Source organism: Haliaeetus albicilla, chromosome 12 (genome assembly GCF_947461875.1).
Source record: "Haliaeetus albicilla chromosome 12, bHalAlb1.1, whole genome shotgun sequence".
In the NCBI taxonomy this organism is placed as follows: domain Eukaryota; kingdom Metazoa; phylum Chordata; class Aves; order Accipitriformes; family Accipitridae; genus Haliaeetus; species Haliaeetus albicilla.
The window spans coordinates 13,735,022-13,762,517 of NC_091494.1; the positions used below are offsets into that span (position 1 = coordinate 13,735,022).

General features: G+C 40.3%; 3 protein-coding genes across 12 annotated transcripts in view; 2 read left to right on the plus strand and 1 right to left on the minus strand.

The window, feature by feature from the left end:
- The first annotated feature begins 2,969 nt into the window (after positions 1-2,969).
- On the plus strand, positions 2,970-12,672 carry DNAAF4 (dynein axonemal assembly factor 4). 2 transcript variants are annotated; one of them, XM_009928828.2, is made up of 9 exons: positions 2,970-3,482; positions 4,046-4,193; positions 4,594-4,727; positions 5,762-5,999; positions 6,740-6,885; positions 7,547-7,656; positions 8,357-8,510; positions 9,136-9,241; positions 10,656-12,672. In XM_009928828.2, exons 1-9 carry the CDS (start codon positions 3,360-3,362, stop codon positions 10,763-10,765), a joined length of 1,269 nt encoding a protein of 422 aa, XP_009927130.2. In that variant the 5' UTR covers positions 2,970-3,359; the 3' UTR covers positions 10,766-12,672. The 2 variants fall into 2 exon arrangements, with proteins under 2 accessions (XP_009927130.2, XP_069654287.1); XM_069798186.1 differs by lacking the exon at positions 2,970-3,482 and adding an exon at positions 3,615-3,688.
- Positions 12,673-12,685: 13 nt separating this feature from the next.
- PIERCE2 (piercer of microtubule wall 2) lies at positions 12,686-15,633 on the minus strand. Its single transcript, XM_069798206.1, has 3 exons — positions 15,528-15,633; positions 14,975-15,054; positions 12,686-14,022 (listed from the first exon to the last, which is right to left on the minus strand). Exon 3 carries the CDS (start codon positions 14,011-14,013, stop codon positions 13,660-13,662), a length of 354 nt encoding a protein of 117 aa, XP_069654307.1. The 5' UTR covers positions 14,014-14,022; positions 14,975-15,054; positions 15,528-15,633; the 3' UTR covers positions 12,686-13,659.
- Positions 15,634-15,713: 80 nt separating this feature from the next.
- Positions 15,714-27,496, plus strand: part of CCPG1 (cell cycle progression 1) — a 35,917-nt gene continuing 24,134 nt past the window's right edge. For 4 of the 9 annotated variants that reach the window (XM_069798180.1, XM_069798179.1, XM_069798181.1 and 1 more), the window contains exons 1-2: positions 18,522-18,612; positions 20,705-20,776. In XM_069798180.1, the coding sequence (XP_069654281.1) occupies positions 18,565-18,612; positions 20,705-20,776 (120 nt within the window). In that variant the 5' untranslated portion in view covers positions 18,522-18,564. Of the gene's footprint in view, positions 15,843-18,521; positions 18,613-20,704; positions 20,777-27,496 lie in introns of those variants that run through there. The other 5 variants (XM_069798178.1, XM_069798175.1, XM_069798176.1 and 2 more) reach the window with 5 other exon arrangements.

The following is a 27,496-nucleotide window of genomic DNA, read 5'->3' on the forward strand; positions in this document are numbered from 1 at the left end:
AAGAAAATGTAAACTATTTAAAGGATTCCCCCCTCTCCCCCTATATTAAAGCCTCTGAAGCCATTTAGAAGTGAAACAACCCCTGGAAGAGATGTATGTATTGGCATACAGAGTATTAGTAATATTATTAAGATTTGACTGGAATATAAATCTCCATCCTTCATAGCACAGGAGATGGGAATTTAAGAATACCAGGGAAAACTTTATCTCCTTTCACTATAAAGTTTCTTGCACTTTTGACTGATAAGTTAGTGCCAACAGAAGAGAGATCCTGAATGGACCTCTCTTTTGGTTTATTTTGCAAAGTGTCATAGCGAGAGCTCAGTCATTTGTCCAAGTAAGCTAGTGTGGTAGCTTGACCCTGGCTGGATGCCAGGTGCCCACCAAAGCTGCTCTATCACTCCCCCCCTCAGCTGGACAGGGGAGAGGAAATATAATGAAAGGCTTGTGGGTCGAGGTAAGGACAGGGAGAGATCATTCACCAATTACAGTCATGGGCAAAACAGACTCTACTTGAGGAAAATTAATTTATGTGTATGACATTTCTGGTGGCATTTCTGCAGATACACATCGATACAAGACTTTTAAGGTTGATCCAAAACCTTGCTCCGTCCCTTTTGTGTCCTTTAGCAGCTAAATCTGCTACTCCGACATAGGAATGTGTTAATAACATTTACTGTGTCTTCTACAAGTGAAAGACATAGCTTTGCATTGGAGGTGTAGTTTTTAAGTAAAGAGACTTCTTTGTTAATGTTACGGAGCTATTTTGTGTAACTTGAGAACACCAAATAGAGGTAACCATAACTGTGTCCTGTCTTGTAAAGTGTGTATACATAGTATGTTCTTTCTGGCAGGAAGAAATAATAAGCTGCTTCATTTCAGTATATTCTGTGATTAAACTAAAAATGACACCTGGATGACCAAGGCAGAAGACCAGCACTCAACAAATCTAAGACCTATTGTCCATGAAATGAACTCCTCAGAACTGAAGGATGCATTGTGGATGACTACAGCTGCATTCTGGAGTGGTAGGAGATTTTGAGTTACTATTATATTATCATTCTAGCCAATGCTGCTATTGGAACACCCTGCTTTAAAACAAAACAAAACATTATTCCCTCCAAACCCCAACTCTTCCATTACTTCATGTAGGAAGCAGGCAAATAGGATTTTGACTACTGTGTGCAGTTTTGGCCTCTCCATTTTCAGTATAGTAGAACTGGGAAGGCTTCAGAGGTCAGCAAGGAAGATGAAGCTATGTAAAAGAAATGTAAGTAAGCTAAGTGTCTTTCTAGGAAAAAAAGAACATCTGTTAAGAGTGGAGAAAGGTCCATAAAAAACTGAGTGGCACAGAAGGAATGTTTCGAACTTCCTTGTTTTCTCCTTGTCTACACTTGCCTGAAGTTTGTCTTGCAATACAGACAACTAAGAGATATTAAATAAAGGTAACACAAGACAGGTTTAAAACAAACAGGAGTAGTTTTGGTCTCAGAGAATCTTTCCTCAGCTTTTATTTACTTATTTTCTTTTACAGTTTCTTAGACTGATAGTCTGTTTATGGACACATCATGGTTTAAGTCTAGGTTCAGAACTATAAACCACAGAAGTCTCATCATTTGCTGCTGCAGCTGACAGCAAGGCTCCTTACACCATGGTGCAGATCCTACTGTAAGTCTGAAAATATGTATTGTGGAAGGTTTTAAAAAAAAAAAAAAGTCACATGTGCCAAAAATACACAAAGGATTTTGACTTTCAGTTAAATCTCTTCCTTCTTGTACTTCTGAATGCCCTTGGAATAAGGAATTTAATTCAGTTCCCAGATTCCAGTCCATGCAAGCATTCATCCAGACGATATTGATGTAGGTGAGTGAGGGTGGAGAATAACCCAGCAATCCTATCAGTTACGATGGATTTCTTGCTCTGAAAAAGTTTTAAACCTCTGTGATATCCTTTCTCTCTATATATACTACTTAATAATAACCACTACTGTTTGAACATTACTTTGGAATGTAGATAATGGAACATAAAAATTAAATCTTCAGTGATACACATCAGAAATCTTAGCTAAAAGTGTGCAATGTTAAACTCATTTTTTCTTGGTCATATTTTAAAAGAAAAGGGAGAAAACTGGACTTCTTGGTTCTGGATTTTTTCCAAATAGTTCTAAGTAATTGTCTACTCTTGAGGAACTTAAACATACCTGGATGTTTATCCAAATGTGTTTGTTTAGCTTTCCTTTCAACCCATGTTCCCCAGAAGCAGTTGCTTTCTGTCTACTAGACTTTATTTTGGCAGATACAGTGTTACTGTTTGTTTGAGGAAGGTTGAGCAACAATGTGCAAATTGCCTCCTGAGTTTTTGGCAAAGACAGCAAAATAGGCAGCGAGACTATTTTAGCAGGGAGCTGCCAGTATGACCTAATTAATTATTTTTAGAGGACATCTGGAAGTTTCAGTGTATTGCTAAATCAGTCCTCAGCTTTTAATAGTTTTTACCAGAAATCCTCAAACTATCAGCCGCTTGTCTCTTTATGGAAATGCATTCGGATAGCAAGAGCTGCATTCCTTCCTGCCCTGCTTAGGCGCAAGCGATGAAAACCAGATCCGTGCCCTCCATTCGCCGCGTCTGACTAAGTCAGTGGGCCAGTACCTACGGCAGGATGGCTATCAACTAATCTCGCCAAGTTTTAGAAAGTCCAAGGTACTACGCGTGTGCTTAGCTTCCCGCGCTGTTCCTCGGAGCCCCAGGGGAGCTGTTGTTGTCCGGAACCGCGTACAGGACTCGCGGGGAGGAGCACGCCGCTCGCTGGCTTGGGCGGCCCGCACCGCTCCGCCGTTCGCGGGGGCCAGCACCCCGCCTTCCCTGCCCACCGCGGCGGCCTGGGGAGCCCCGGCTGCGCGCTTGGCTCCGCACCGGGCAGGGCGGGAGCCGCGGCTGCCCCTGGCCGCCGTCGTCAGCAGGTGGGCTGGCTGCGGCGGGGCTGGCTCCTGTTCCCGCGGCACCGCCGCCCGCCGCTGTCCCGCCCCGCCCCGCCCGGCGGATCGCGCTCCTGTCGCCGCGTTCCTCGGCAGCGGCGGGGAAGGAGAGCCGTGGGGTCCCGGGGACTCCGCTCCAGGAGCGCGGTGCCGGGGAGGGGGCGAAGAGTCCGGCACCCCTCCGGCCGGGGGTACCCCCGCGGGAGCCCGGGAGCCCGCCGCCGCCGCCAGCGTGCGGGGCGCCGCTGGCGAAGGCCGCGCGTTGGGTCTGCCAGCACCTTCCGGGGGCAGCGCGGAGGGGACCCGGAGGTGTTCCCGGAGAGCACCGGAAGCTCTCCCGCCCCTAGCAACGGCGGCGGAGCGCCCGTAGCGGCAGGCGCAGCCATGCCGGTGTGGCTGCGGGAGTACAGCTGGCGGCAGAGCGGCTCCGCCGTGTACCTCTCGCTGCCGTTGCGCGGCGTTCGGGTCACCCCCGCCAACATCTTCTGCACCGACCGGTACTTGAAGGTGGGGCGGCCTCGCTCGTCTCACGGGCCTTCTGTCGTGCGGCGTCGCTGCCTTGAGATGCGTTGAGCCGGTGGGCCTGTGGCTTGGCGTGACTCTTAAAAAGCACGCGCTTAACGCACCGCGGCCGCGCTGTTAAGCTTTTGTAGTATTTAATCTGTAGTCTCCCCTTGTATGCTGCAGGCTCTTAAATGCCTGTCCCACCAGAGGTAATGGCTTCACCGCTGTTCGTTCTTCTCCACACTAATGCTCTTGCTACTCAATAGGTGGCGGCTGCCTTTTTCTCTCATAAATGGCCTGAATTATATGCATCTACTTATATTATGAACAATAATTCTAAATTTGAGGTCCGTGGCTTCTGTTGCAGTGCTGAAGAACCAACTTTTTCAGTCTCTTTTATCTGGTCTAGTAAAATATATAACCTCCGTACTGGATACTAAGTGGATCAGTTTTGTCAATAGCAGGTCTTTCCTGAGGTTTAGTGTATGCTTGTACTGAGTATTTTGAATATATGAGGTTTAATTAAAAATTGTAAATAATATTGCAAATTCATTATATTTTTATAGGTAAGCATCCCTCCCTTTTTATTTGAAGCCATTTTATATGCTCCTATTGATGACACAAGTAGCACAGCAAAGATTGGAAATGGAATCATTTTCTTCACTTTGTATAAAAAAGAAGTGGCCATGTGGGATTCCCTAACTCTACCAAATGGTAAGTTCCCTACTGTGAAAAGTAGATTGCATGTAAGAAACCCAGACTGTGCCAAAACTTGACAAACTATAATAAGCAATGTGAAACTTCTGCTGCTAGATAACTGCTAAGTTAAACCTTGTTGTTTATTGTTAGAAAGTATATGGAAACAAAGAACATCTACTGGTTCTAGTGCACACAAAACAAAACAATGTTTCTTGTAAAACTTACATTTTGTGTGTAAGCAAATCTTAGTTTTTCTTTTTTAGAGATGGGCTTGTTAGAGACTGCTTTGTGGAATTTGAACTATGTTGCGTTTTCCCAGACAAAGTAGCAAAAGGAATCCTGTTTTTATGAATATGGTAAGTAAGAGTAGAACTTCAGGCCTAAATTACCAAATAGTTTTTATTTGTTTTTTAAGCTAACAAGGAGAAACTGCAGTATCTAAGAGAGAATGCTGTTCTAAAAGCCCATGAAAAGGCAAAAGAGGAGGCAGAAGCAAAAAAAGTTACAAAACAGGAACACAAAAAACATGCTTTGGAGGCCACAATGAAGGTAAGCTTGGAAGGAACTCTACCAGACATATACATGTAAACAATTACGAACTACTCTGGCAGCTGCTGGGTTAAATATAACTTAAAAAATACGGAATGTACTCATCTTTATTACAGTGGTAGAGAACCTTGTTATTATACTTAAAACATACCTATTACCAAATATGAAAATTATACAGAAAATAATACTTAGAAGTTACTATTTTCCATCAGTAATACTACTGAAAATTTTTGGTGAGGAGCGCAGATTTTTGTCAGTTGGGAGGGGTCTACAGTAATGTAGCAAAAGTCTAATCTTGCACTGATGCCAAGGCCACAAAAGTGTTTGGTCATTAATTACGGTCAAAAATACTGATTTTTTTTTTTTTTTAATCTTATTTATTCATTGTTATATTTTATATCAGTTGCTGTTCATTGTCATTTGTGTGTGTGTATCTCTGTGTGTGTGTGTGTGTATCTGCACTTTATGTGTATTTTAAGATACGGTCTTTTCTTCAAATTTTTATGTATATAAAATGTCTGGTCACTTCATTTGTGTTTAAAAGGATTTTTTAAAGTATACAATGAAATTTTAAGATTGCACATGCAATTTGGACCAAAACGTTCTGCAGTTAGTGACTTAGGAGCAACGTTGTACCTATTCTGCCTATGTAATAATCTCAAAGAGGAGAGGAGAAATAAGAAATAGTGTATTAAAATGAAGCCATGTATTTTACATTCCTGTATATTCCAGAGATCTGTGTTGGAATACGGCTAGGATTTTCACTGTTTACAAGTAAAACTTACTTCTGAATGTTTCTGGATCATACCTTAGTAATGGTAGTATATAGTTAAAAGATATGACTTCTAAAAGCTAATTCAGAAATCTTTACTCTCCCAATCATTTTTAAGCATCTTTCATAGCTCTGCTTGTATGATCACATTAATGATGATGTTACATTTGGGATAGGAAACTGGGAAAATAATGGTAACTTTTACTTAGTCATCTTACTATTATCAGATGTTACATATCTCATAAGCTTATCATTGAAACAGCTAGAAGAAGCAGAAAGAAAAAGAATTGAAGATCTGAAAGAAAAGGAGCGACAGAAGGTCACTAAGGAGTTGGAGTTATGGAAAAAACAGCAAAAAGATGCTGAGAAACAAAAGAGGGTACAAAAAGAAGGGGAACTATATCAAGTAGAGCAATTAAAGGAGAAGAAAAAGGAAAAAATAAACAAAACTAGGATTCCTAATGAAGGAACTTCTAAGACCCGACTCAAACCTACTAAAGGTTGTATTATTGAAGTGTATTTTATCATTCTTCAAAGTGTGGGTATAACTTTATTCCTAGATGTTTCTAATTCATCATTTATCTTTGGCTCCACCATACTGAACTAATTCTTTTAGTCTGCAATTACTTCAGTGTCTTTATTTTCAGGCAATTTATCGAGCTAAAGCATGTGAGTTCTTAGCTCTTGTTTAAGTCTTTGAAATACAAGGGCAGGTTTTGTTCGAAGCTTTAGAAAAGAAAAACAGAAAGCCTGACAGTGTAATGCAGACTTTTTGAGGTTGGAGTTCATATTACCCTAAGTTACCTAACTGCTGGTTTTCATAGAAACACGCAATCTCCTTCCTCTCTTTATCCCATGTCTTGGCCCCACAGACAGCCAATTCAGACAACTAAAACAACAGAAAATACTTAACGTTTGTTTGTTTTGGTAAGGTTAGTTTTAGCTCTCGCAGTTGCCCTGTCAGAGAATCACATAAGTGACAGAGATAGTGGTGTAAGAGGAGTTTAAGTTCATTTGTGACAGGTAATGTAGCCAGTAAATAGATGGCAAGATACAGCAAGAACAAGCATTTTCTGAACCTTCCCTTCAAAAGAACAAGTCTAAACCTTTCTCAAGCTATTAGAGGTTTACTTCTAATGTGCAGAACTTCTAAATTAGGTGTATTTTGGACTTTGGTAGAAAATCAGAAAAATCTCTTTTGCTTCATTTTTCATTTTCAGTATTCCAATTCTTTTCATAGGTTATGGTTCCTATAGCATGTTTTCAGAAAATTTAAAGGAGGAACAGTTACCAGCTCCTCGATCTGCTGCTACAATTAGAATCAACTTTACGTCACGAGTTTTTCCTACAGCTCTGCGAGAATCTTGCGTTGCAGAAGAAGAGGAGGTTAGGATTGCTCTCTGTTTTAGTATGATGCTTCTACTGTCTTCCAAGGTGGTGAATTATTTACCGTGTATTCAGTAAGTTGACAAAAATGTTACCTGTGCTAAGGAATGTTACCTGCACAATAGTCTTACCTTCCAAGGAAGGCAGTCTTATTTAAATTAAGATTTAGAGAAACACGTTTATATAAGAATTATTTTCACCAAGCATGTCATTGTGCAAATTAATAAATAGCATGTTCTGTTTCTCAGGAGGGAAAAAAAAAAGGCAGCAATATTAATTGAATACCTTGAAGTACAAAATTTGAAATGTCTTTACTGTTATATTTAAGATTCTTTAAGTTCTGTCTTCTTAAAAAGAAGCTCACATTTAGCTCTTTTGAGCTCTCTTGAATGAACACAAAGACTCATTTTGGAAGTGCCAAGACAAACAAGCAAACAAAAACGTATTAGTGATGCAGTAAGCTTACTTCTCACATAGTAATAAAATATTTGGGGAAACTTGGAAGTTTTTAGTATCTGACATTATTAAATATTTCTCTTTGTCCAAAATATGTGGCACATAGAATTTTTTTTGTAGGGGTGAGCGAAGAGATGAAAGCAAAATCCTTTTTTGGATTTGAATTTTCCTTCAGTAATAATACTTGCACATTGTATATTTACAGTGGCTACGTAAACAAGCAGAAGCTCGAAGAGCAATAAGTGCTGATTTGTCTGAGCTGGAAGATTTAAAAGAAGAGGAGAAGAATCCAGATTGGTTAAAGAATAAAGGAAAGTAAGTTAGATTCCATTTGAAGATGTATTTAAAATGAAATACTAATTATATGGTGTGTGTCTATTGTTTGCTTTTGATATTTTCTATTTATCCTAGACACAGATGGTGAATGATTACATAGTAGAGAATTTATTGACAGCTTATGGGGTTTGAATCTGATAAAGTCATGAGATGCAATTGCTGAAGCTCGTGATGGACAAAATCATTGTGAACACATAATGCATATTCTTCTATGAGGGCAGTTAAGTCAGTTCAATATTATACCTCAGTGGATTTCCTTTCATTTGTACTGTTTATTGACAGGTTAAACATCTGTCTAAAACTTCAGGAATTTGATAAAAATATTGGTATGTTTATATAGCTGTGTTATACAGAAAGGTTTGATTAGGCAATCATAATCAGATACACAGCTTTCAAAATTAGTCCTGTGTCTGCATAGATGTGTCAACCTCTTACTGTTCTTCATTGCTTTTAAGCAGTGACTATTTTTGTTGTGTGTCTATATGCTATGTTGTCAGCATCAAGTTTGACTGAACTTCAGCTATTTTGGTCTCAGAAAAGGCTATAAATGGCCATTTCCAGGGAAAAGCTGCTAAAACTTCAGATTTTTGAAAAGGAATTGTTAACAACAATTAGATATTTATTTTGTGATTTATCACCTTATTTTAAGTGCACATTTCACTTTTTGTTTTATACTTAGCAAAATGTTTGCAACAGGAAACTATCTTGCAGCTGTAAACGCATATAACCTCGCAGTGCGGCTAAACAATAAGCTTCCCCTACTGTATCTGAATCGTGCTGCTTGCCACCTTAAACTGAGAAATTTACATAAAGCTATTGAAGATTCCTCTAAGGTATAAGTATATAGGTTCTCAGACTGTCATCTTATACATGGTTGTGATTTATTACAGTGATGCTTCTCTTTCAAGCAGATCTGTAAATACTTATTATTGCGATTCAAAATTTTTCGATTAAAAATTGATATGAAGCCATGGTCCATGAATGAAACAATGAGAGGAGTGATCTTAAAGGCACCTGAATAATTCAGAGAAAGTTTTCCCAGAGTTACTATTTTTGGAACTATTAAGTACTTGAGGCTTGAAACTTGTTTTTTCTAGTAACTACTACTACAACACCTATGCTTTTTTAGGGCTAGTGGTTTTTTTTTTTTGTAGCATGGTATGTAATATCATGTATGAAAATAGAATACATTATTTGACTGTAAGAAACATTTAATACAGTATTTGTCACGGCAATGAAACTATTTAGCAAACTGTGGGGTGACAGATACAAATCTTAATGACTAGATTCACAAGCCGAATAGTTAAATTTGAATAGTTATTTTCTATTTCTATTTGAATAGCTATTATGTTACTGTATAATAATAGTAATTAGGTGAGAAAAGTGTGTGTAAATGAGAAAAAACCAAAATTACGGAAAATCTACCTCTAAATATTTTGGGTGTTTTCATTTGTAAAGGCACTAGAACTGCTGACACCACCTGTTCCTGATAACGAGAATGCTCGAGTGAAAGCATATGTGAGACGTGGAACAGCATTTTGTCAGCTGGAATTATATACTGAAGGTGAGACCTTGATTTTTTTAAAACATGCATATGGATTTATAGTGACATGCAAGTAATTCTGTTTAGCTCAACGAGACTGCTCACGCCTTTATTTTTTCAGGAGGGACAGTAAGGGAGGCCTACACAATCTATGTCTTTCTTTGTTATGAACCTGTTTACCACATTTCTTTTTTATTATTATTTATTTATTTAATTTACTGGCTAATTGCAATTCCACTTGAAAAATCTTTACAAGTTTTAAGAAAATTGATTGTACTCATAATTTAAGGAGTACAAATTAGTTTTTCCATTGAGGAAAAGGCTTTAGTGAGTTGTGTATCCTCTGTTTGGTCTATTGGGTAATCAGGCTTTCTGTGCATAATGGCCAACTATTGACCATGGCAGCTTGGTGGCCATGGAAGGTATTAGTGAGGAATAAATGAGAGGTCAGAAATGAGGTATTTGCATTGGGAAGCATTCAAATGTAGGATGCAAACTGATATGAAACTAGTTTGCACTAGTTTTGCTGTTCATAAAGCAATGTTTTGTTGGTTTTGAAATTATATTTATGGTATTTCCAACTATAGAACAAATTAACTTAAAATAACCTGGAATATTTCTAAAATATTTGCTTGTGAAGAGCTTAGTAACTTATCTTTGTAAAACGATGTTTGAAACCCGTATTGATAAGCAAAATGTTTCAGTACATGTGATTTGTGTGAAAATACCTCAATTAAGTCTTCCTACCGAGTTCTCCAAGAGTATCAATTTAGTTTTATAAGGCAAATTTACAAGTGAAAGTCAATAATAGAGAGTGAACAATATTCAGAATGTCAGTGTTGAAACACTAAGCTTTTCCCATCAGTTACCTTTTTCTACCTCTGAATCACTTCATCATTCCCTTACAGGTTCATTTGCACTTGGAAAGCTTAAAATAAAATCTTGTTTAATTTTTTTTTTATACTTCCTGTACTCATGGTTTACTTTTTTTTCCCCTCAAGCTCTAGTATTCACAGTTCATGTCTTTTTTTTTCATGTCTTCATGCACTTTTATTCTGTCATTCAGTTTTTCTCTCTTCTGCAGAACACTTTTGGACACTCCCCTCATGCATGCATGCATGCATATATATGTGTGTGTATATATATATATATAAAATATATAAATGAAGAGGCTCTGTTTTCATATTTCAATGCCTGAAAATGTTTATGTAGTAGTGTTTCCACTAAAATGTTTTGTAAAATAATATAAACATAATATGAATTTGTTTACTGACAAAAGTTAAACCTAATGTCATTCTGAGTCCATCTGGCTCAATAGCAAAACTCAAGATCAATAATTTATATATATGACTAGGGAGCAGTTATTTCCAGTCAGTTGCTAAAGAGGATGGTCTTGCATTATTGACTGACATTCTTATTAATGTATCTATATTAGGTCTCCAGGATTATGAAGCAGCTCTCAAGATTGATCCCAAAAATAAAACTATAGAAAAAGATGCTGAGAAGATTCGACACCTAATTCAAGGAACAACACAAGATTCTTAATAAAAATAAAAAAAAAAAAAAAAAAAAAAAGGAACTTTTTGGCAGGGATGCCTTTTGAGGGCTTCAGAAGGAATCTTAGTTCTCTTCAATATGTTGTTAACTAGACATTTTTCTGTTTCACTCAGAACACCTGCAGAATTGGTAAACGATTGGATATATGAATTCCTATTTTTGGAAAGTATGGTATTATAACAAACATATATTTTATATCATTTTGATAGAAAGTTGTCATATTTTTGCTTTCTATGAAATATTGGTGGACTGAATATTAAAACATGCTTTTGGTACTTGATTTAAAGTTACTCATAACTAAATGAAACATTTGTCTGGAAATACCTTCTGAATCTAGACAATGGGTTTTCAAACAACTTCAGTAGCTTCCATATAGTCAACACCTGTCACCTTCTTATCTTTCTGTTCTCCACCAAAGCTGAAACAGTTATGTGTTATATGATTATAGTTACATGCTTTCCTCTTACTGTTCATAGTGTTTGGCACATCTGAAACTAAGACAGTGAGTTTAGATACTCTAATTCAGGCGTCTAATTTGGAAAACCTCCACCTGGAAGCAGAGGTAGATTTTATATAGTGCAGAACACTCTTTTTAACATTAAGTAATGTACATTGAATATTTTCAGACTATTTTGAAACATTTGTTTGGGCTGACCAAACAAGGTAATTGGAAAAATTATAAACCTGTAGTGTTGTATTGTAGTGTAGTGGTAAATTGATCCTGTGATAAATTGTCCTATCAATGAATATGACTGACTTCTTCCATCCTGCTACAGTTAGTAATCTTACAGTGTAGCTGTAAAGCATATTCTAAATAAAAAAAACTTTGTTATTTATGTGAGAATATATATTTTTCTTGAGCTAGTATTTTAATTTGTACTCTGTTGACGTTGGCCAGTATCTCAGGAATACTGGTGTGATTAAAGATTCTCAAAAAAGGGACCATCCTGGTGAGGCTACAAGTGTTGTAAAGTGACATGAAGCATGACAGTGTGCTTTGAAGTCCTGCACCTGTTGTTCTGGATAGTACTGTTTATGTATGTGTTAGCATTCGTATTACCATGACAACCTGAAACACTGGAATTGAAGTGGTTCTGTTTTGTTAGGCATTCTATCCAAATTGTGACCATTTCCCCTACACTCCTTTCAGTAGCAGTTTTAGCAGACTTCTGAATTTTCCACATCAGTCTGTTTCAGGAATTCCACATCAGGAATACCATTTATGACTGATTTCTGTCTTTAGAAGAAGAAATTTTTTTATGCAGATATATGTTATTCTGTGTAAATTTTATACTCTTGGAACAGGGAGAAGGTGGCAGGCGTTGCTTCCAGTTGCTTTACTTGGAGCCTTGAGACGAGTGCTGAGGTGACTCAGAACTGCCTGGGATAGCTGTTGTTCCTTCTTTCCTACAGGTACCTACTGCATTGCAATGGAAGGGGCTGAAAATACTTTTTTATACCAGATGAAAGGAGGGCAGTGCAGGAGCTTTAGTGCCTCTGTTGAGTGTAATGGTATACTTGCCAATATATGGCTATTTTCTTTCATATAATTACTGAGAGGACTAAGGAGGCTATGGAGGAGAGACACTGGGAAAGGGAAGAAGACAATGCAAAGAAGCAGGCACTGGTTTTAAGTTCCTGATTTTCTGTTTTGGTTCCAGAGGCTATTAGAACAATCTGTATAGGCTATTTGTATCGTAGCTATTTGTTATAGGTAGTCAAGGCTATTTTTGATGTAGACAGGCACCTTTTTCTATTGCTATGAAATAGAAAAAGTGCCCCCTTTAGACGTTAGGGAATCAAATGTGCTTGGTGGCATGAACAATATCTGCCTGTTTCATCTGATTATACTGGGAGCAAATGGATGTTAAACTTCTGACTTCCATGCCCGAGCTGACGGTGTGTACACCGTATCAAAGTCATATGCATTATGTTTGTATTAGTGTCCTGAGATGTAGGAATGTGGAGACTGACTTTAAGTTTTAAAACCAGAGAATACTTTAATTAAAACACGTAAACCTTCAGGTCGATGTCTCTTGCACTTAACTCTTTCTAAAAATTAGAGTTCCACATTTATGATACCAGTTTAAAAAGTTTTATTTTCATGGGTTTAGGTCTGACTGAGAAGTGTATCATCAAATGGGCTGCATCCTTTTTGATACATCTTATTCAGCCCATGTTCTGGTTTTGGCTGGGATAGTTAATTTTCTTCATAGTAACTAGTGTAGGGCTATGTTTTGGATTTGTGCTGAAAACAGTGCTAATAATTAAGGGATGTTTTCCTTACTGCTGAGTAGGCCTTCCACAGAGTCAAGGCCTTTTCTGCTTCTCACCCCACCCCACCAATGAGTAGGCTGGGGGTGCACAAGAAGTTGGGAGGAGACGCAGCCGGGACAGATGACCCCAACTGACCAAAGGGGTATTCCAGACCATATGATGTCTTGCTCAGTATATAAAGCTGGGGGAAGAAGAAGAAAGGGGGGACGCTCAGAGTGATGGCGTTCGTCTTCCCAAGTAACCATTATGCATGATAGAGCCCTGCTTTCCTGGAGATGGCTGAACACCTGCCTGCTGATGGGAAGTGGTGAATGAATTCCTTGCTTTGCTTTGCTTGCGTGCGTGGCTTTTGCTTTACCTATTAAACTGTCTTTATCTCAGCCCATAAGTTTTCTCACTTTTACTCTTCTGATTCTCTTCCTCATCCCACTGGAGGGGAAGCGAGCAAGCAGCTGTGTGCTGCTTAGTTGCTGGCTGGGGTTAAGACATGAAAACCAAAATAAATCAGATACAGACAGTTATTCCCAGAATGACTGAAATAATAGGTTTCTTTTCTTAAAGCTAAGTGTCTGGTCTAAGTCTGACAAAAAGATGGAGATGCATTTTTACAGAGTATGCTGGAAATTGGGGTAGTCATATACTCTACTTCTGTCAATAGCAGTGTTTAAATAACTATCTTCAAATGACCCACAAGCGAGTAAGTGTTTTGAAAAGGTTTGATCCACTGGATGATAAATACAGGGAACCAACTGTGAGACAGGTGGTATAGCACCATATTCACTTGAAGTTGTTTTAAACAGTAAAACCTGAGGCTTTGTCGAAGAACCATTGGTGATGAGTGTTTTGGGGTCCAGCATACAGGAAAACACCGGGTTGCCAGGATTTGCACAGAGAGGCAGATGAGGAGATTGGTTTTGCTCTGTGTTCAGACTTGATGGCAGTTTCTCAGCAGAAGTCATCTTCTTTCCCTAGTAAGGAGATGGATTTTAATTCAGCCTTTCAAATAACAGGGCAAAGCATTTCAAGTCTGTTAGATGTTTGTGGTCAGAGCAAATGTTGCTCAAGATACATATTGAAATATATGCACAGTGGAGAGTGAGGAACTTAATACTGCTGACTTTTGACCTTATTTCGTAAACTGTGGATGGTGATAAATGGACTCGTGTTGACTATGAAGTATAGTAAAAATTGGAATTTGCATCAATTTCTGCATTAGTGATAATGTTGAGCATAGAAAATATCTTAGTTTGTGTGGCAGAAAAAATTAGTATGGATAATAAAAATATGAATGAGAGGGACTTCTCTTTTTCTAATACACAGCGATATGTATGCTAAAGTAGAGCATAAAGTAGAGTAAAGAAATGTCCAAATGACTGTACTTCCTTGCTCGTGTTCACATGCATGCATTTTTATTTATTTTCCTCTGTAGGACTGAAGTAGCATATGACAGCTACTTCTTAGTGTGTTCATGGAAAGTGCCCTAACGCGGTATTGATGAGCATGCAGTAAAACTGCACTGAACAAGGTACCTCCCTTAGTTTTGCTGAGCAAGCCATTCAAAACCTGTTGTTCTTCAGAGGTGCAATGAAATCTTTTTTCTTTGTTTCTCAATCATGTAAGAGATGAAGAAAACATTTAAGTTGCTAGCTTAGATAGAACAGTAATAGCTGAATATTATTATTATTATTCAGTAGTAGCTGAATAGCTGAATAACAGAATAGCTTAGATCAGTAAGAAATTCTGACTTTCCCTTTACTTTGTTTATTAATGAGGCCTGTTGTCGCCTCCTGTTTATTTTTTGCACCAGCATTAGAGCACTGCTGGGGCCTAAATCTCTGGGCTTTAGGATCTACTCTGTTAGTGTTGTGCCTGTTAATGAGATGTGGTCTGGGTGCGTGGTTGGGGTCAGAGCTGCCTTACCCCCAGTCACGAGTGGCTCTCAGGAAAGGACAGCTTCTCCTGAAGCGGGATGGCTGCAGGCGTCTGATTCCGATCCTGTGCTGTTGGGAAACTTTCCAAATCAGTTAATTCACAGTCATCAGAGTTTTTCCGCCTGTCTGAGACTAGAGGGATCAAACACTTCTAGTCCATATACTGCATCCTTTTTTTTGTGTGTGTGTGTGGAGGGGAGCTTATGGAGCAGTGGGGTGTTCTTGGGTGGTTCTTTTTTGTTTTTGTTTTGTTTTGTTGTTTTCTTTCCCTTAGTACAAGCATTATTGGCACGTAACGGAGCGTGTCCCTTCAGGGCTGGCTGTCCCTTTGCCTGGTTACCCTGCGATGACATCTGAACCACGCTCCCGGCGCCGGGGGTGCCTCTGAGCTCCCTTCCCCGGGGACGAACACCGCCACCGGGCGCCCCGCGGGCGCGCCCGCCCCGCTGCCCTCGCCCCTCTCGCGTCGCCCCCGCGCCTCCTCCGCACGAAGCTCTCCCGCCGCGCCGCCCCCGGCTCAGGCAGGCCCGGCCCGGCCCTACCGGCTGCCGCTGTCCGGGGGTTGCGACGGCCGCTCGGCCCCGAGCTCAGCGGCGCGGCGTTGCCATAGCAGCGGGAGCGCCGCGGGGGGCGGGGCGGGGCGGGCCTCCCGCCGCGGTGCACCCTGGGCGCTGTAGTTCGCGAGGCGGGCGGGCCGACGGGCGAGCGGCGGGGCGCGGACTACGGTCGCCAGGGTGCTGCGGGGCGCCGCCGCCGCGCGCAGGCGCGGCCCGGGCGGGTCGGTGTTGTTTTTGACGGCGTCACGGGCGGCCGCGGCCCCTGGTGTGTGCCGGGCCCCGCTCGGGGGCCGCGCTCAGGTAGGTGGCGGGAGCGGCCTACCTGGGGGTGGGTGGGCGGGCTGCCGCCTTCCGACCTGGCCTCGGTGCGCAGCCTCCCGGGGAGCGCGGCGGCCGGGGGCGCGGAGGGGCTGCCCGGAGCGGGGCACAGCCCGGGGGCGCTGGCGCCGGCGCCGGGGCAGCCGCGGTTGGTCGCGGGGAGCGAGTAACCGGGGCGCTGCGGGGCGGCCGAGGCTCTCTGGGGGGGCCGAGCGGGCTCCGCGGACGGCGTTCCCCGCCGCGCCGGCCCTGGCCCTGACCCTGGCCCTGGCCCTGGGCGCTGGCGTTTGCCAACTTCCTTCTCTTTCATCATCTGCCTCTGTCTGTCCGGCTGACGCAAGGTGTTCTGTTTCGTAAATTGTGTTATTGTTGCTTTAACCGTTCTGGCAGCGTGCTGCTTTCTGCTTCAGGTGTGTTACGCTAACACCTGCGAGAGGGAAGCAGCGGGTGCTGAGCAGGGAGTGCCCGGCTTTGGGATGGGTTGGCTTTTGGAAGCCACATTTGCTTCGCTGAAGATCATAGCAAGGAAACGGCGTATGGGTTGCTAAATATATTGATGAAGAATAGCGTTACTTTGGGCGAGAAATTAAACCGCTTAGTAGAAATAATAGACTAGCATGAAAACCCTGCGGTATAATACCGCTGTAACATGTTTTTATTTATGCTGTGCAACAAAGAAGCTACTGTAGAAGAGAACCGTGAGTTTTTACTTGGAATGACAGCACAGCAGACTCTAAAGAACACCGATTCCTGTTGGTGCCTTGTTATTCATCTTTTTCTTTGTCAACACTTACTGAGTTTTTTTTAGTCTAGGAAATCCTCTTTGAAGATGGAAGAACTTAGGGGCTTGTTTAGACTGGAGTGAGTGGTTCTCTCTGAGACTGGTATTTATTCTGCTTCACAGGGGATAAGTAAGATGTGGTATCTCATATTTATTTTTACATATAGATGTATGGGATAACTTGGTATTACGTTATCAACAATACATATGGCTGTAAATTTTTAAACCTTATGCTTCTGGGTTGCATTTCACTAAAGTTAGGAAAGTACTTCACATTTCTGATTCCATGCCCCCTCTTCCCTCTGTGCCCCCCCCCCCCCCCCCCCCCAAAAAAAAATACTGAGATTGAATATAATGGATGTTTATTTGTCTAGGTAGAGATTTAAAAGGCTATGTCACTGAGAGTGTAGGATATTTGTGTGCCTAGAATCAGCTTTGCAGTTTAAACTGGAGTATAGAAGAACTTGGACTGTAACTTACTTTTGCAAAATAATGGCAATAAAGGTATTTAGTGAGAAGCCAAACCAGTGAAACTGTTTGTGGGGGGTGAGTTTTTCTTTTTTTTTTTTTTTTTTTTTCCAGTCATTTTTTCTGGCTTGGCCTGACATACAGGAGATATGGAATACTCTACTGTGTTCTCCAGTTATCCTTGCTGTTACTGGACTAGAACCCATCAGCATCATCTTGATTTGTTAGGAAGTTTGCAGGCTTGATGTCTGTTTAATTTCTGCCCAAAGCTATTTTTTTTTTTTTATAGCTTGTATTTACGAAGGTAGTGCCAACTGTATCCAGCACATTTGGGCGAGTAGGAAAAGTGTACAGGTTCTTAGTGGGTCTTTGTCATTTGGTGGTGGAGAATACAAACTGGTGAAGATTTTGTGAGTAGGTCAGTTTAGCTATTGGGCTCAGATTAGTCTTCTGTATTTCAGTTTCCCTAAGGGACTGGATTTGACCTCGGATTTAGTTATGACTATGTGTGTTTTATTAATCTTTTACAGAAATAATTTTTTTGTTCTAGCTGTTGGTTGAAGTTTAGGAATAGTGTACCTAGGTATTTTTTTATTAAAGCTTTTTGGGCTGTTTTGCTCTTTTAGAGCTAACTAATTAATAAAATACTTTGCTTCTGATAGCTGTTTTACTCATGTGCTTTTGCTGAAAGTGCTTGTAAGAATACAGCAACCCTAGAGATGCCCTTCAGTCTGATGTCATGCTATCTATCTGTCATCTTTGGTAAATTTAGCAGTTCTACCTGTAAACCTCAGTGATTTTGTAATTATTCTTTTTTATTCCATTCTTTTTCTTGATACTAAAAACTTTCTATTTTGGAGATTGATCACCTGTATGCAGGTGTGCAGTATTAATGCAGTATTAAATATGCGGTATTAGTATAATATTCTGGTTGGATGCAAGATAAGTAACTTTTAACTCAAGGCCCTTTATCAAGGCCAGCAAGTAATAGAAAATGATGATTGTTTGCTTGTTTCTCTGTTTGTTTTTTTTAATTTTTTTTTTTATTATGCCAATAGCCATATAGTTAGGTCCTGAAGCTTTAGTTTGGGAAGGGAAGACAGATGTTTAATGCTCTGTGGAGCCTGAGGCCATGGTTGTGTATTCAGTAGAACTGGTTTTAGGCAGTGCTTAGTTACCTGTCAGTCTGTGATCTGGATGGAGAAGGAGAGCACGGTAGCATATATGTTGATTAAGCCAGGGTCCATGGTGAAATGCTGAGTTAGCCAGAGGCAGGCAGACGTTACAATGTCCAGCACAGAGTCTGCTGTTACAACTTGCCCTTTCAAAATTTGTAAATGTGCTTGTATCAACAGATTTTTATTTTCTTTTTTGGTCTGTTAAAGGATTTGCATTATGTGACTTCATTGTTTTTCATCTAGCACTGAGATGCACTAAAACTGGAATTGCCATGTTATGAAACCAGAGCCTGAATTTCTTCCACAGTGGAGATCAGACTTGCTAGTAAGGACTGGGTAGCTGCTTGTACTACATTTGCCCCAAACTGTATTTTTTTGTGGTTACGCAAAAGGCTGGGCTTTCAATGACAGTAAACTTGGTACTCTTAAGATCACTCTATTCACTGAACTGTAGAATAATTAAATGGGAATGTTTTTATACTGAAGACAATTCTTAAAAGATAATTTCGGATCACCAGTACAGTTTTTGCAACATAGCCAGCGATGTTTCTGATAGGTGGCAAGTCCTGGTGCTGGTAGTTACCTTCTTCTGGAAGGAATGCTGCTGCTGAATGCCTGGTCAAATTAAAAATAATTTAATGACAGCAAGCAGATGTTACCGTCTTGTGAGAACTCTCGAACTCAGTCTTCGCCATTTGGGCATTTGTTATTTTGATGATTGAAGAAGTATGACTAAAAAAAAAAATCATGATTTAATGAAAAATTTGATGATTGGATACAGTATGATTAAAAAAAAACCCCCAAAACACCAAACACCTCCCCCCCCTCAAAACAAAACACCCCCCCACCTCCCCTCCCCAGCCCTGATGTTCCCTAGCTGAGATTCCAGGTAAATCTCTAACGAAAGAAGAAAAACATCCAAAGAAAATTACAACCGTATTCAAAGCAGGGCTTTATAATAAATGGAAATCCAGCTTCTCTGTAAGTTTGATACCCAAGTTAATTGTTAGTGAATATTTTTGCTTTATAAACAGTGGTTGTGATTGTCACTATTGCCTTTTTTACAGAGGAACTCCAAATACATTAGTTGAAGTTGATGAGGAAAAAGTGTTATACTAGAAAAACATATGATAACTACCATAGTGCAGAGATATGAGACAAATGTTTACCACATTTTGTAAGAAACCTAAATGGAATTGGAAGTTTTGTATTTTTTTGTGCAAATTTCTAGCCACACTGGCATATTTAGGTGTTCTTATTCAAGGTTTGTGTATATTTTCTGTGTTAACAAACTGGGAGTAAAGACAGGATTGATAATAAAGTAGAGAGCAAACAAGTGTAAACAAATAGGTGCTTTTCTTCGTGTTCTTACCGGAAGTAACTTGGTGTGGGAAATAAAACAGATGTCTGAAGTTCTCTGAACTTTCTGCTTTGTCAATATAATCATCATTTTATAGAGGCTTTACTGAACCATGATTTCTTTTGCTGTTTTGTTACATTGGATGTGTAATGTAACACACAATTGATTGGAAATTGTTATATTTTTGGGAACGTTTTTTTCCCCCAAGATAAATCTATAGTAAGTTTTATTTAGCAACTTGATATATTTTTATTTTAAGGAACAAGAAATGCATTAAATTTCTTTTTTAAAGTCTTTCTGTTAGTTAAGAACTTCAAAAAATAATCTGAATGCGTAACAATAATGAATACTCTGGATGCCTGGTATGGGAGAAAAAATAAACTGGCAGCTGCAGCCAGACAGCTCTCTTCTGAAAATAACAACCAAAGTCATGCAGTAGTGTTGTAACAAGTAAGATTTCTTTTTTTTCGTTCTGTTTTTGTACTCTTCAGGTACTTTCTCAATTTTCTTCAGAATTAGTATATTTGAGAGTACTTGAAAGGAGTGAAAGAAACATGAAACATTGTTTTGCTCAGTAGTTGAAGAGAATTAGTTCCAAAAGATCCTAATCTGTGTCTTCTCAAAAAAACCACAGTGTTTTTCTTGAATAAACTGTAGTTCCTGTGCATGTAACGATTCAGAAATGACTTAACTTACTGAAACATGTCTTAAACAATTATGCTAAGACAAATTTTAAACTTGGTTATTGATTTATTGGCTAGCCATGTGTGTGTGTTTTATCTAGTCTAAGAGCTTTCTGTCTGGCTAAAATAGGTGTGTACCTAGCAAAGCCATATTTTCTCCAAGTATAAAAAAGATAATAGGAAACATACAAAAGAATATATTTTCATTCTAAACTTCTATTTATTTTTTTTTTAATTCCAGAATAACAATTTGTGAGTTAGTATAGTGTTCTATAACATCATGATTTGGATTCTTCTGTTTTCTTTATTTTTTTTTCAAGAGAGCAGTGAAATTACATATCTTGCATGTTAAAAGAATCTACTTTTACTTGCAGTGTGCTTTGAAAATGTCTGAAAATTCCAGTGACAGTGATTCATCTTGTGGCTGGACTGTCATCAATCATGAGGTACCCAATCTCAAATTAATAAAGTTCTGTCAGTTTAAGACTAGCCATATGCAGTAAAATATTATTTCAACTTTGTAGTTTTTGTTTTGTGTGGATCTTGCATATTAACAGAGAATACAGAAGAGAGATTTATAAATAAGAACACATAAAACTACTGTTTCAAAATGTGTATCCTTTACTATAGCTGATACAAATTTTGTTATTTAAAATACACATTTTTTACAAAGGTTTTACTTTGAAGAATTGCTAAAATTTTAGTGAGATACTCTCCTCTGTTCCATCTTCCCTGAAAGCATTGACATTCTATGTAACTTGTCTGTTGTTGCTAATATAGGTGGTCTTTTCCTTCCAAATCCCCCCACCCTGCCAAAAAAAAAAAAAAAAAGTAAATATCTGATGGACAAGGGAATGGTTTCATGATTTCTCCAAGTCTTTTCTACCACTAAGATAGTCTAATCCTAGCTTCAGCAGTTGCTGTTTAGGAACAGCCCTCTGTCCTTACATTCTATCTTTCTCATTATGAAAAAATAGGATGGACAAGTTTATGTTCAATGACTAGAATATTAGAAGGTGGCAGTTTCAAGGCTCATGCGAATGCTATAGTTAGTGCATAACCAATTGCTTTTGTTCTTGACAGGGACAGTCTTTGTCTTTGAGTTGAGCCAGTGAGCTCAGGAGGTTGAGGACTGGCATAAAGACATCTGTAAGACGTGCTGCTTCTCTCTAATATTTTGTATTGCCTCACTCTACTTACAGAATGCATAGGCAGTTGGGAGAAAGATGCACATAGACCTATTGGGTCTTATTTGCACCATTTTAAGCACTTCCATTTGTGTGGATGCATTGGGTTTGTGTGGCAAGGTTTTGGTAGCGGGGAGGGTTACAGGGGTGGCTTCTGTAAGAAGCTGCTGGAAGCTTCCCCTGTGTCCAACAGAGCTAATACCAGCCGGCTCTAAGACAAACCCGCCGCCGGCCAAGGCCAAGCCAATCAGCAATAGTAATAGCACCTCTGGGATAACATATTTAAGAAGGAAAAAAAGTTGTGGGGCACACAGAAACGGCAGCCGGAGAGAGGAGTGAGAACATGTAAGAGAAACAACCCTGCAGACACCAAGGTCGGTGAAGAAGGAGGGGGAGGAGGTGCTCCGGGCGCCAGAGCAGAGATTCCCTGCAGCCTGTGGTGAAGACCATGGTGAGGCAGGCTGTCCCCCTGCAGCCCAGGGAGGTCCACGGTGGAGCAGATCTCCACCTGCAGCCCGGGGAGGACCCCATGCCGGAGCAGGTGGGTTCCTGAAGGAGGCTGTGACCCCATGGGAAGCCCATGCTGGAGCAGGCTCCTGGCAGGACCTGCAGGTCTGTGGAGAGTGGAGCCCACGGAGCAGGTTTTCTGGCAGGACTTGTGACCCTGTGGGGGACCCACGCTGGAGATGAAGGACTGCACCCCGTGGAAAGGACCCATGTTGGAGCAGTTTGTGTTAATTGAAGCAGTCACTTCACAACTCAATCCTTCTCACAGAAGAATCTCTTACTATCTCCAAGCCTTTCACGCTGTCACAGTTTTCAAGATCCTCCAAGTGTAAGTATGGCAAGCCCTCACCAACCATCATTTTAAGCTCCAAGAAGCCTATACTTCTCATTCCTGACCTTACAGTACAGATGAGAGGGCAGGGCAGCTTTCCTGACATCACCTTCATTTCCCAATAAAGGCAGTCAAATGTTGGCATTCCTTTACTTGCTGTAGCTTCCCCCAGACTCCACTTGAGGCAAGAAAGCCTGGGAAAACTTCAGCATCTTGGCTATGGAATACATAATTACATACTCTCTCTCACTTAGACCTCTCCAAGGGATTTCCAACCAGTCTTTGCAACACTGTTGATTTCTGGAGACCCCAGACCCTCTAAACTCCCTGTATCTTTCCTTCTCAATGCAGAACAGCATTCCACTGTGGTGGGTTGACCCCAGTTGGACGCCAGGTACCCACCAAAGCCACTCTATCACTCCCCCCTCCTCAACTGGACAGGGGAGAGAAAATATAACAAAGAGCTCGTGGGTTGAGATAAGGACAGGAGAGATCACTCACCAATTACTGTCATGGGCAAAACAGACTCAGCTTGGGGAGAATTAACTCAATTTATTACAAATCAACCAGAGTAGGGTAATGAGAAATAAACCCAAATCTCAGAACACCTTCCCTCTACCCTTCCCTTCTTCCCGGGCACAACTTCACTCCCAGATTCTCTACCAACCCCCCCAGCAGCGCAGGGGGACGGGGAATGGGTTTTACGGTCAGTTCATCACACGTTATTTTCTGCCACTTCATCCTCCTCAGGGGCAGGACTCATCACACTCTTCCCCTTGCTCCAGTGTGGGGTCCCTCCCACGGGAGACAGTCCTCCACGAACTTCTCCAATGTGGGTCCTTCCCATGGGCTGTAGTTCTTCACAAACTGCTCCAACATGGGTCCTTTCCACGGGGTGCAGTCCTTCAGGAGCACACTGCTCCAGCATGGGTCTCCCACAGGGTCACAAATCCTGCCAGAAAACCAGGTCCATGGGCTCCTGTCTCCACAGATCCATAGGTCCTTCCAGGAGCCTGCTCCAGCGCGGGGTTCCCATGGGGTCACAGCCTCCTTTGGGCACCCACCTGCTCCGGCATGGTGTCCTCCAGGGGCTGCAGGTGGAGATCTGCTCCACCGTGGACCTCCCTGGGCTGCGGGGCACAGCCTGCCTCACCATGGTCTTCACCACGGGCTGCAGGGGAATCTCTGCTCCGGCGCCTGGAGCATCTCCTCCCCCTCCTTCTTCACTAACCTTGGTGCTCGCAGGGTTGTTTCTCTTACATGTTCTCACTCCTCTCTCCGGCTGCCGTTTCTGTGTGCCCCACAACTTTTTTTCCTTCTTAAAAATGTTATCCCAGAGGCGTTACCACTATCGCTGATGGGCTCGGCCTTGGCCGGCAGTGGGTCCATCTTAGAGCCGGCTGGTATTGGCTCTGTTGGACACAGGGGAAGCTTCCAGCAGCTTCTTACAGAAGCCACCCCTGTAACACCACCCTCCCCCCCCGCTACCAAAATCTTGCCACACAAACGCAATACACTAAGGAAGTTGCGATTGTGATGGTAGATTGTGTGGCAGCAGGTGGAAAGAACTAACAGACTGTGTGCAAGGCAAAAAACTGTTCTTGGTTTAAAATACTTGTTGTGTTTTAAGACCTACTCAATTGATGTGTGCAGCTCTATCAAATTTGTATGGCTTCAGTTATGTCTCTGTCCATCTTTTGATCTCTGCTGTAGCTTCATTTATTACTTTTATTAGGGATGAAATGCTAGAATTCCCTCATTCTTCGATTGAGTCTTCAGATACAGCTATTTGTAAAGTCACTATTATGTCTGTGTAGCCCTGGTTTAATTTGTGTGTCTGTGTTGCCTATTTTCTGATATTTGGCCAGTTGTATAAACTGACAATGGCTTTATTAAAACAAAAGTAATTTTTAATTCCTAGTAGAATAAAGCTTGAGACAAAAGAAAAAATGTGAAGCAATTAAAGGTCTGTTGGTGTGGGTTCATTGTTGCCTAGATGTCTACAGGGTAGGCGTCTGAATATGATGGTTTCTAAGTTTGTATTGTAGAAATTAAATCAATACAATCAATGGAGTCTAGAGAGCGGTAATTCTTACGCTAAGGTCAGCATTTATATTTGATCAAATGACTTGCTGTCGACTCCACTGACTGTATGGATTGTAAAGGTGCCTTCAACAATTTGCTCAGGTGTAGACACTTTAAAGTTAGATAAGACTAATGTTTTGTCTTACTTTCCCCTGGCAGTGAACAAGGCAGGCCTAAGTTGCTCAGAAACTTGAGAGGCCCCACCTCTTGGTATGGACCTCCAATACACTTTTCTCCTTTAGTCCTGAGGATTTTTGTATCTCTTCAGATCTTAGCTGATGTGTGGGTGTAGTAGTGGGGGTGGTGGGGTTGTTTTGTTTTGTTTTGTTTTAAGTATCTAGCATTGACTTGTAAACTGAGGATGTTATTGAGCCAGAATCCTCAGAGCAAATGGGTTAACTATTTTCCTGGAATGACAGTTACCTGTTGGCTGGCTTTATCTTCTTGTTGCCTGCTCCAAAACGTTTTCAGGGAACAGTACTTGAGGAGGAAAATTCATAGGAGGAAAATAGGAAATAATAGGAAGAGATAATGGGTAGTGATCAGCTGTTTCTCCTTCACTGCACGTTCCCCTATTTGCAGATTATAATGAAAATCTGGGTAATTCGAAAGGCAAGCCGTTACAAGTCTGTCATTATACTCAAGTTTTGAAAGCTCAGTTCAGTTTCAGAAGCGCAAGAGATGTGGTTTGTGCCTTATAAATGTTGGGCCATGGTTTCATTTCTGTTGGCAGCAAGGTGGTATTTAAGAGATGGTTAAAACTTCTTTCCTTCCCTTGTTTTGGGTTGGATGACAAGTTGGGAATCCCGTCACCAAAAGAGAAACAGAAAACTCACTCCAGTCCTCAAAACCAAGTGGGATACAGGAATGCACAGGCTGCCGGACTTTACAGACTTCGCATGAAAGTTAAAGGATTTTAGGAGGTGGCTACAACAGTTGGGTTACTCAGCTGTGAATTGCAGACTTTATTTTAATACTTGAGATGGTTATTTTCCACTGTAACTGAAAATGAATTATGTAGTCTAAATAAATTAACATAATACAAGATTATAGGAAGGCAGGGATTTGTCTAGCCAAAGCAGAACAGATTTCTGTGGTGAGGCGATTTTCTGTTCCCAGTTATTCTTCCCTGATTAATAAAGTAGAATGAATGGGATGGCTAGATACCCTTCACACACTTGTTATCCAGGGAGGGGGTGACATGTGGACTACTGTATACTTCGGGGAAGTGATGTGGGTATTAGGAAGAGGGTAGAGCTAAGGATTAGGCAAATTTGGAATACCTATAGTATTCCTTTCTCACATATTATTGTGACCTGTATTGATGATGACATAACAGAATCAGTTTCTGGATTTGCTTTGCCATTTACAATGGCACTGAGTTAAGAGGGGCAAGAAATAGCAATTGGCTTAGATTGTGATTGCAGACAACTGACAGCTGTGTATGCTGAATTTAATATCTGAACAGAGAAGTGATGCTGTGTATCATTGGACTACTCTTAAGAAAGGATTTGCTAATTTTGTGTAGGAGTATAGGAAAAGGAGTGTAGTGAGGAGACAATATCCTTTCTCAACCTCTATGCTGTTGATGAAATGGAAGGGTCATGTAGGTCTAGCAACTAAGGAAGTGAATTGGAGAGTTCAGACAATCAGACCAGACTGCACATGTTTAAAAAAGGATGGCTTACCTTGTACTCAGCTAGCCCAGTTTCTTGGTATTTTAGCTAAAACTTTAATCTGTTTTAAGCTATATTCCTGATGTTTGCCTTGTTGTGGAGCCTGGGCAAACTAAGTTTTTGTTACTCTCTTTCTTCTTCACAACTTAAGAAATGAAAGTAGTGGTTCTATTACACCAGAGAAAAATTGTCACATAATAAATCTATATACCTGTCTATAAAACCCATCCAAGCCAAAACCCCCAAATAATTTTGTATTTTCTTTCCTGAGATTTCACTCAGATTTTAATAAATTAATTATAATTCAGTGGTGAATTTCTACAAAACATTTGAGATTAAAATTGTGATACTTTAAGTAGTCAAAAGAAAAAATACAAAGTATTTGTCAAATTACTAAAGCAGTTAATTTTTGAAGCCTTTTAAAAAGGAACAGAACTTTGTAATGTGATTGTAGAATGTATCTTATGCAACTCTTTTTGAGGTATGTAATCTTCCTGAGGTACAGTCTCTTCTTAAAAACAAAAGCATACATGTTTGCTTGAGTCCTGAAATGAGGCATCTAGGAAAACTGATCTGGAAGTATTACTACTACTGTAATTTCACACCTGCTATTGCAAAAATAACTATCTCTGTTTACAAAAACAGCTCAAGTTATTTATGGATCAGAGTGACTTAGTATTTTTCAGTTATGTTTTGCATGTTTATAGTTTTCTAATAACCTTACTTGTGTTCCATCAGTTCTTTTAAATAAAAATTACAATATGAAGATTAAATATTTAGAGTTGTCAACTGTATTGCTTGCCCTTAGTGCCCTGCAGTCTCTGAGCGTTGTTTATCTTCAGTTCCTGTTTTGTTCTGAGGTTGTTGCTGACTAGCAGCTGACTAATAACTAAGACTCCTTTGTGGATTAAAGACAGAAATCCAATTTAGAGATTGTATAAATACTTGTTTTCCTGGTGTCAGAGATGTACTATTAAGACAGCCATTCAAATTTGAGATGGAGTAGTGTTATACATATTTTTTCCTGGTAGTAGTACTTACTAGAGTTCATGGTGGTACACTTGAAGCTTTGTTTTGGGGAGGGTGTGTGTATTTACATACAATACATGGAGATATGTGCAATAATCAGATTCCATATTCAAAACTTATTTGACAACCTCCTCTGTTTCTTTAAAGTCTATTTAATAAATAGGTCTAATAAAGCTAATAGAACATAGTTATTTAAAATACTTAGCATAGCTGTTAATTGATGCCTAAGTTGCCCCCCCCCCTTTTTTTTTTTCCCACTCCTAGACTTGTCCTCTGCCTTTTTCAGTCATGGTCAGAAGTATTACTAACAGTTGTTTCCTTCTAGTTAATTACTTGGTATTTCTCTTGCTT

Excerpts from the sequence above, each read along its gene's own strand:
- DNAAF4 (XM_009928828.2), top strand. The coding sequence starts at position 3,360 with ATGCCGGTGTGGCTGCGGGAGTACAGCTGGCGGCAGAGCGGCTCCGCC. Across the intron at positions 4,194-4,593 it reads TTCCCTAACTCTACCAAATG|CTAACAAGGAGAAACTGCAG; the intron begins GTAAGTTCCCTA and ends TTGTTTTTTAAG. Across the intron at positions 8,511-9,135 it reads CTATTGAAGATTCCTCTAAG|GCACTAGAACTGCTGACACC; the intron begins GTATAAGTATAT and ends TCATTTGTAAAG.
- PIERCE2 (XM_069798206.1), bottom strand. The coding sequence starts at position 14,013 with ATGACTTCTGCTGAGAAACTGCCATCAAGTCTGAACACAGAGCAAAAC.